The 10,185-nt window shown below is 35.9% G+C and overlaps 1 protein-coding gene across 1 annotated transcript; it reads right to left on the bottom strand.

The window, feature by feature from the left end:
• Positions 1-2,438: 2,438 nt before the first annotated feature.
• On the bottom strand, positions 2,439-9,018 carry LOC114383176 (BAG family molecular chaperone regulator 1-like; the record flags this gene model as incomplete). The annotated part of the gene is made up of 3 exons (XM_028342785.1): positions 2,439-2,871; positions 2,968-3,068; positions 9,000-9,018. Coding segments are annotated over 3 exons (477 nt in total), but the record flags the coding sequence as incomplete, so codon positions are not given.
• Between the last annotated feature and the right edge of the window lie 1,167 nt (positions 9,019-10,185).

The raw sequence follows: 10,185 nt of genomic DNA, 5'->3' as shown, positions 1-10,185 counted from the left end.
TTTAATTAGTAAAGGTCTAGTAATAATTAATTCAACCCCCCCTTCTTAATTATTTCGAGGCCACTTGATCCGACAACCCATAGAAGCAGGAATTCTTCCACTCAACAAGTTATGATCTATGATAAGATTTCGAAGCCGAAAGAAGTTATTTTTCAAGCTACCACCCCATGAGTTAGGAATAGAGCCGGAGAGGTCATTGTGTTGAAGAGATAGGTAGGTGAGAGAAGTTAAGCTAGTTGGCACTGGGCTAGACAAGGAATTAAAGCTCAAGTTAAGCCAATAAAGCTTAGTGGCATTCCTAAGGCTCATGGGGATTGTCCCAGTGAGCAAATTATTGTTGAGGTCCAAAGATTGAAGCAAAGGACATGACCCTAACGATGGAGGGATGTGTGGAAGCAATGCCTTCCAAGATTATTTTGATGATGCCAAAGAATCAAGAGTCAATCAAGTTTCAAGAATCAAGATTCAAGAATAATCAAGATCAAGATTCAAGATTCAAGATTCAAGTAAAGAATCAAGACTCAAGATTCAAGAATCAAGAGAAGACTCAATCAAGATAAGTATTAAAAGAGTTTTTCAAAACATTTAATAACACAAGAATTTTTCAAAAAGAAAATTCTTTTACCAAAGAGTTTTACTCTCTGGTAATCGATTACCAGAAGACAGTAATCGATTACCAGTAGCCAGCATTCTTTTCAAAACTGATTTACAATGCTGCAATTGATTACCATAATCATGTAATCGATTACCAATGTTTTAAAACATTAGATTTCAAATTTCAAGAATCACAACTTGTGATAAAACTTTTTCAAATCATTTCAAACTTGTGTAATCGATTACACAATACTTGTAATTGATTACCAGTGTTTCTAAACATTTTGATTTTCAAATTTAAACATGAAGAGTCACATCTGTTGATGTGTAATCGATTACACTATGATGGTAATGGATTACCAGTGACTGATTTCGAAAAATAAATTTCCAAAAGTCACAATTCTTAAAGTGACTTGTTTCTGAAGAGTTTTTCAAAATAGTCACAACTTTTAAAGTGACTAGTTTTCAAAAGAGTCACAACTTTTAAAAAGTGACTAGTTTTATAGAAATAGCCAAGAGTCACAAACTTTAACTTAAGTCATCAAATGATTATAAATATGTGACCATGGCACGAATTTAAAAAGACTGATTCCTTTCATGCATAACATATTTGTTTCATTCATTTCTCTTCATTTTTCTAAAAGTTTTTGTTCAATACTTTCTCTTTCAAGAAAAGTTCATTGTCCAAAAACTTGTGCTATTCTTTTTGTTCATTACTTCTCTCTTGTCAAAAGATTCAAAGGACTAACCGCCTGAGAATTCTTTCGTTTATTCCCTTCTCCCTCTTGACAAAATATTTCAAAGGACTAATCGCCTGAGATATCTTTTTCCCTTTCCCTTTATACAAAAGATTTCAAAGGAATAACCGCCTGAGATATCTTTTGTATCCCCCTTACAGAGAATTCAAGAGACTAACCGCCTAAGAATTCTTTGTCTTAACACATTGGAGCGTACATCCTTTGTGGTACAAGTAGAGCGTACATCTACATGGGTTATGATACTGAGAACAAGAGAGAGTACATCTCTTGTGGATCAGTTCAAGTAGAGTGTATATCCACTTGGTTGTTCAAAGAGAACAAGGGAGGGTACATCCCTTGTGGATCTTTGCTTGTAAAGGATTTTACAAGGTTATTGGAAATCTCAAGAACCGGTGGTTGCTTGGGGACTGGATGTAGGCACGGGTTGTGGCCGAACCAGTATAAATCTTGTCTTTATCTTCTTCTTCCCTACACTATTTACTTTTTCGCTTTGTACTTTTATTTCCGATTTACTTTTGTCTAAGTTATTGTTTTTGTTCTTTACTTCTTCATAACTTAGTAGTAAAGCCTAATTGAATCTAGTAATATTAAGAAGGATAATTTTTAATTAGTCAAGACACATTAATAATCAATTCAACTTCCCCTTCTTAATTATTTCGAGGCCACTTGATCCAATAGGATGGTCCCTATGAACCTATTGTTGAAGAACTGAACCCCTCTTAGATTGAGAAGAAGTCCAAGTGCTAAAGGGATTGAACCACCAATTTGGTTATCATGAAGGCTAAGCTTTCTAAGCCCCCTAAGTTGGTCAATCCTCTCAGTTATGTGACCTTTTGCTCTTTAAGATGGGATTTTAGACTAAGAAATATACATGTTATTTAAGATGTTTCTAATAACAAAGTTACAAATGCTAATAATAATATTATATATATCCATAAAAAAATAGGCCCATACATTTGGTAAATGAATTCGGTGGACACCAAAATCACAGAAATGTAACTTTTTCTATGATAATCACTATCATAGCAACCCCAGTTATTCTTGAAGTAAATGACAAATTATAGGGGGTTGCTAAAGAAATCTAAATACAAAAAAGAATGCAAAACATATAACACTCCAAGTGGAAGACAAACCCAAATCATATCCACACATGGTATGGTACTTAGTTGAAGAATTCCCAATTGAACTTGGGAGGACCAGATTTATTGGTCTCTGAGGGATGTGGGGATGGGGATGTGGATGGCACAGGGATTAATGGTGGGACAGAATCAAACAATTCCCAATTTGTGGTAACTACAACTCCTGAGGTGGAATTCCTTGAGGGTTGTTCTTGTTCTTGTTGCTGCTCTTGAATTGGTGCTAAGGCTGATCTATGATGTCCATTTAAATACTTTTGTTGTTGCCCATTTGAATGCTTTTGTTGAAGCTGCACTGTGGCATGGTCTCCATTGCTACTAGGCATAGAATTCTTAACCTTCAACACATCAAGTGTTTCAACATACTTTTGAATTATTTTTACCTTCAAAATTAATGTTTCACTACCATTAGCAAATGCAACTTAAGATTGTACTAATAATGCAAAATGAGCAAAATGCATCTAAGCCTCTATCATTACTTGGATTTTCCTATATAGTTTCACATCCCCATTAACCACTATACCATCCAATTTAAGCAATTGATTCATCAATAACTCAATCAGATTAAGCAAATCTGTTTATCTTTTTATTAAATGAACCATTAAGATTTTAAGATCTGCACACTGAGAAGGTTATATGAACTCCACAATTCTGTAGGCTAAGTTATTACATGGTTGTTAGTCCATGCAGTCTGGTCATATGAGCATTAGTAATGTTACATAGTTTGGTTGAACATAAGCCAAATTACTTTGTTGTAGTTGAACTAGGTTTGGCTCTGAGTTCTTCTAATGCCATTACTCATTAGTTCTCAAAGGTTGTTTTCTACAAAATGTGATACATATCGTTGCTGTGACAGTATGGCCCATGGCTAATTGGCCTATGCTTTTTATTTTTAGGTTATCATTTACTACTACTAATTGACCTTGTTATGGAAGCTCTTTGATTATAGCAACTCCAAGTACGTACGTATGGACTAGTATGTATGTATGTATGTATGTATGTGTATGTATATATATATATATATATATATATATATATATTATCACACATTACTATTTTGACTTTTGTCCCAGTATTTATATACACATATAAAGTACCATACTTATATATACATGTATATGTGTAAAGCACATTCTTACATTGTTTTTAATCGTAATTCCTAGCTAGTAGTGGCTGTAGTTTATGTACGTTGTGCTGTTTTGTGCTCACTTGAAATCTGAACTCACTTCATTTTAAGCAGAGATAAATGTCAACTTTTTAGAATGATTTGATTTTTCACAAGTGTTTACTGTCCCCTCAATCAATTCTGGCCTTGAGTGGCATGATGGTAAAAAGTAGTGGCTAGAAATTCATCAGTCTTTGTTCCATTGATAGGATAAGTAAAGCTTAAAGTGGAATAATCCAACATCCATCAATTATTAGTTAGGATAAGTAAAGCTTAAAGTGGAATAATCCAACATCCATCAAGTTTGTAAGCTGTATACTTGAAACACTATATTTAGTAGATTAGAGGATAGTAACACTTGGTTTTTAGTTCCTTTGCCTGATGGCAAGCACTGCATAAGTTGCAAAATGGGTAAACTATATTTTGTAAGCTGTATACTTTTGAAGTTCCAAGAACTGATTTTGGTTCTTCAAATCCAAATCGAGGCACTTCAGCTACACATTCATTCACAGTTTTAATCACAACTTCTAATAGTTCAAATGCATTAGTACTGGATAGTGTCTGAACCTCTTTTTCAGTTACAATTGAGACATTTTCATTCTCTAAACACTCAAACAATATCCTACTGACAATTGCTTTGACACTCCAACCTATATAAATAACATATCGAAGAGTACAACTCAATCATGCTTAATTGTAAGTATGAATAAAATTCAATATATAGTTGCCACAAATAGACTGATCAATCGTAATCATAATTGTGATTTCAAAGAAATTTAAGAGGAATCTCTAATATTCAACACTCTCAGCAAGCATTATGACTTCCTGGTAATTGGGTTATCTTCTTGTGTCTGTTAATTGCATTCTAGTTTAGGAGGTGGCTCAATAAAAGGGAGAAACAATACTTCATAAGTTAACTTTAGCAAAGAACTTAAGCTTTTTAACATTTATTTCATATTTTGGGACCGTCTTTGACTAATCTAAGATTAAAGAGGTAAAGCAAAGAACCGAAATTTGCAGCATCTTTCATAGAATTAATTACCAATAGGAATAGTGAATTTTGGAAATGCAGTGTACAACGAACTTTATATGTTTTTGTAAAATAGTAGTAGGCTATATTTATTTTTGTAAATTACACTTCCAATTTGAATAGACATCTAAAATAGTAAAATACTAATTAAAGCTTAATATAATTTTTTTCAATCATCCACTTGATGCTCCAGAAGTTAGAGTCACATTTGTAAGCCCAATAAGCCCATCCAAATTTGGCACGAAAGTATACATCCACTTGGACTTGCGTAAATTTTTGTTGGTCTTTCTTTGATGCATTATGAACTTTCCAATCACTACTCCATTCCCCTGCGAGATTCCACCAACAACATGTTTCGATATGCTATACTATACATTTCTTAGAATAGAAGACTTAAAAGGATGAATCCAAGAATATGATAATGCATTAATAATGCTACTTTGTTGTGTATGTAAAAGTAGAAAACTTGCCAACAAAAATGAGGGGTCCATTAGATTTGGTGAGAGAGCTAAGATCTGAGACTCTTTTCTTTTTAATAAAATCGATGTTCTGCTGCACATTCATGTTGGAGAATGATCGAGGCCGTACCCGAATCAAATAAACATTAGAATGCAGTAACTAGGAAGTGATCCTAGGTCGTTTCCCAACGAGCAATGACTAACCAAATGTTCATAATATGCTTCGTTATAACAGTAACAATTGGGGGGGGTTGTGTTTGCTTTGTGAATTTAAGAACAAGCAGATTTGAATACAAAATTAATAATAGTAAAAACGTGTTGTTTCCTCTGATTCAGAAGCCATTCTCTTATCCTAGGTTATGAGGATTTCACCCCTGGCAGTTAACCACTTAATCCAACCCTAATTTAATTTACTAAGCGAAAATTAACTTAGGGTTGTCAATATGTGATTAAGCAACACATACACCAATTAACCCCTTGTTCATTAAGCACGAACGCAATTTAAGCACAGAGGCAATTAATTGAACACGAAGCGTGCACAGATTAACAAAATGCATGTGGGTTAGTTGGTGAAGGGAAAACCGATAGGAGAGCAACATTAAAAACAGAACCTCAAAGAGAATTACGTTTCATCCTCAGAGGGAAACAACATCATAAATTTGGCCTTCCATAAGCTCAACAAAAGCAGAAATGTAAATGAAGCTAAAGGCAGAAAACATAAATGAAACTAGAAGCAGAAACGTAAATGAAAGCAGAAGAAGGAAAAAAAACGAAATTGAAATTAGAAGCAGAAAATCGAAAATAGCATTCACGTGAACAGTAATAATAAGCTCCAAACGTAAACCCCTAAAACTATGCTCGGAATCATAGAATCCCCCCTTACACGAATCCCAAGGCTATTTATAAGGGTCACTCAGAGTCACTGGGTCTTATTACATTATTTTGGCCAAAACGAAATAAACACTGAACATCATAAAATAAAATTGCAATCTCCTAATTAGAAATTAACTAAGGTAAACGTTGCTTTATTTGCCCTCTTTAAGTCCACAAGCAAAATCCGGATTAAGCTTAATGCTTCATTAATTCCTGAAATTAGATTAAAAACATCAAATTAGCTGAATGAGCCCAAATAATAAAATTCCCTAATTAATTTGACAATTAAGACTAATCAGTAATTAAAATGGTGCAAAAAGGTTTAAGAAATAGGAGAAAATAATGGCACATCAGAGAACCTATCCGAAAAGAGATTGTAGTAGTGCACATCAATGACCACTACACTGAAAGCTCCAGCAAAGGACAAAAGCACTTTTGAATCTCTATCAAGAGGGTTACACATTATCACATAGGCACTAGAAGTGTGTTTCCTCATAGCATCATAAATAGTGTACCCCAAAAGACTAATTAAATGACATGAATAAACATTCAAAATAAATAGTGTAATACCATTATGTATTTATATATAAAGGCTCAAGATGGTGGCATATTTTTAGAAAATTAAAAGGGACATCAGCTACAAATTGAACCTTTCAGCTAGAAAGTCTATGGCTGCCACAGGGTCAGATATGTATGAATCATCCCATTCTTAAGGCACTGTGAGGTCTTCCATTTTGTGAGCCTGGAGCAACATGCAGGTCAACAATTACCTTGATTCCATACTTTCTGTAATGACATTAAAGAGTGACAATTAAGTGATAGACATGTCATTCTGGTCCCTCTAATAACCACCATTAGATCTAGCTGAATTCTGATTAAATATTTTTGGCTGTGCTGCCTGTGCAGCACAACTCCTAAATAAATGCCTTAATAAACTTAGTATAAAGTTTTGTGTGAAGGGAATGGTATATTTTCATGTTGCTGCACTGGGGACCGGCATATGGTGCACCCATCTTGGACCACCATAAACCCACTGTCTCCCAAATTGATAGCATTAAGGCACTATGAAAGTATTTGGTGTGCAAATAGAACATAATGGAATAATGTGTCCAACTTCATTCTCCTCGGTTCCACCCTTTAACCAAAATGTACCACTTTTATTACCTTGTGTCCAGTTCAATTCTCTTTCTAAAATGCACCAAAATATAATAGAACACATATTATGTTCCGCCCCATGTTAAGCTGTCCATCAAATGCTACCTTAGTATTTTTGAAAGTTCAAAGCTACTCAACAAACGCCACCATCTTTATTAAATGAGGCTTCATATTACATAATCTTATGCTTAGATGGGTCCAATTATTTCAGTTTTTGTTCCGTGAATCAAGAATTGTCTAGTTTGTATGCATTGAACTTGGTTTATTCACTTGTTTATTCCATTCTAGTTCATAGGTTCCTATGATTGAAACTTAGTCCTTCAACGTAATTAAATTATTGCATTGTGTCATATCCTAATTTCGTCCGGGGATTATTACTTGATGACATGTAATAAATGAAGTCCCGAGACGTCTCAGAAATCCAAAAGGAAGCAGGCTTGTGTAATCCGTGAAATTCCGTAATGTGGCGGAAATCGAAAAGAGGTGTTTTTGTGCAATCCGTGAGTTTCCGTAACTTCTTTGAAAGCCAAAAAAGAGTAAATACATAAATCCGTAAGGATTCGTAACCTTGCGGAAGGAAAATAAGTATCGTTACGAAATTCGTAAAGTTTCGTAACATTACGGAAAAAGAATTACAAAAAAATATATAAGGGGGTGTATTTAGTAAAAAGGGGGGTGTAAATAGCAACCAAGCCCACTTGGGCCCTCCAGAAGATTCCTCCAGAAGGCTGTTGCTTCTGGAGGAAGCAACCTTGCTCGCCTGGGCGAGCTGGGCGGCAAGCTTCTCCCCTATTTTGCTATAAATAGGGGAAGAAGTGAAGAAGAAAAGGGTTCAGCCCCTTAGGCACTTCTCTCTCTTTCGAATTTGCTGAGGAAAATTATTTCCGTGAAGAAAATCCAAGCCGAGGCGCTTCCGTAACGTTTCCGTGAGTAATTACGCGAAGATTCTCGACCGTTCTTCAAAGATTCATCGTTCGTTCTTCGTTTTCTTCAGTCTTCAATGGGTAAGTACCTCAAACCAAGCTTTTCAATTCATTATATGTACCCGTGGTGGTCCACATTTTGTTTCATGCATTTTTATTCTCGTTTTCATTTACTTTTTATACCCCCTTTTGACGTGCTTAAGCCATTTATTTAAGTCATTTCTCGCCTAATCTAAAAATAAAATAAATTTCCACCGATCGTTTGAATTGTATCATCCGTTACTTTCGTTTGAAATGAATTCCGACCGTTCGGTCGTGCCGTAACCACGTTGGAAATCAAAAAAGAGGTAAAATAATAATATAAATCAAAAAATGTCTTTTAGTAAAATAAAGCGAAAAAATCAATCGGACGTTTTCTCTTTGGGATTTCTCATTCTTAATTGAACTGACTAAAAACTAAAGTGAAACTAAGGCTAAAATCAACTCGCCTAGTCAAGCTCGTCCACAAAAATAGGTTTTGAAAGTTTATCATTTCAGTTTCTTACTCAGTAAAACGGATCATTTTTTAAAAAAGGTCCAACACCTTTAAATGATCACTCTTCAAGTAAAAGAATCGCTTGATTCACGCTTAAGAAAGAACTACGTAGGTCTGATTTCCTCTCCAAAGGAGGGTACGTAGGAGCAAAAGCCCCGCTTTTGTCGACCTCAAAAAATAAAAAGAAATAAAAGTTAAGATAACACAATTCCACAATTCTAAAAAATAGGCTGTTGTCTTTCGAGACAAACATAAGAGGTGCTAATACCTTCCTCAAGCGTAAATACAACTCCCAAACTTAGAATTTTTATTTTTGACCGGTTTCCTTCGGTTTTTCCGACGTTTTCCACAAATAAACGTTGGTGGCGACTCCGCGCATCTTTCCTCCTTTGGAAAGCGCACCCGTGAGCCTCGCCCTCGCTCGCCCGCGAAGGGCATGTTGCGACAGTTGGCGACTCCACTGGGGACTTTTTGTGAGTTAGGCCTATTTTAGGAATGGTGGAATTGTGAAACTTTGGGTGTGCTTTTATTGGACTGTGTAAAATGTAAATAATTGTTGTCTATTTCGCATTCTTTACACTGCATTCTAAGCACCCACGGGTTTGAGTAAAAAAGGGGCCCTACACCCGGGTTCATGGGAATTTAAGGAGTGGAGGTGAATCTATCATCATGCTACGTCTCCGACTTGCTTGATAATAGTGAACCCTCGTCTAGAGCTTTCTCTCTTTATAATGTGTTGTCGCTGGTATTCCATACCACCACAACATTATTATCTTGAGTGATGATACCTCTAGAAAACAGCCGTGTGAGTTATGAATTGTTGGGGAGTAGTTATTAGAGACCCCTAGATATTGTCCTAGGTTCCCAAATAGGGGCAAAGAGCAAACACGCTCCGTGCCATTTGTTCTCATGCATTTTTGGTAAATAGCACTAGTTTATAGTTTTGCTAGTAATGTTTGGTTTCTTTGGAGTAATACGTAACCTTTTTAATGCTACGTTGAGGCGCTGTCATGCCCAAAACGTAGCATTAAAATTGGATCTCTGCGGTCTCGTATGTGTGAATTACCCCTTTTGTGTTGTTTTCTTTCCGTTTCATGCATACGTATTGCATCATTCATGTCAGAGTCTTGATCCACCCCTTTTTTAGGTAAAATGATGGGGACAAATCAAAACGGCAAAAGGTTTTATCAAGTCAAGGTTAAAGGTCTAGATGTCACTAGCCTCAAGGAATTGGGACGATTGATGGGACCCCTCCAAAGGCAAGCCTTCCGCAAAGTTTACGGGAAGATCCTAGATTTGGCCGTAGCGGAGGTATTTACGGAAGCCGTCGTATCCCTCGCCCAATACTACGACCAGCCGTTGAGGTGTTTCACGTTTGGGGACTTCCAAATGGTGCCAACTATTGAGGAGTTTGAAGAGATATTAGGATGCCCTCTCGGGGGGAGAAAACCGTATCTTTTCTCTGGCTTTCTTCCTTCCTTGAGCAAGGTTGCGGCTGTGGTTGGAGATTCAGCAAAAGAGTTGGATCGCATAAAGCAAATTCGGAACGGCGTAGTGG

This window comes from Glycine soja, chromosome 14 (genome assembly GCF_004193775.1).
Source record: "Glycine soja cultivar W05 chromosome 14, ASM419377v2, whole genome shotgun sequence".
NCBI classification, from domain to species: Eukaryota; Viridiplantae; Streptophyta; class Magnoliopsida; order Fabales; family Fabaceae; genus Glycine; species Glycine soja.
The sequence above is the reverse complement of the archived record's forward strand: the minus strand, read 5'-3'. Positions and strand labels throughout refer to the sequence as shown.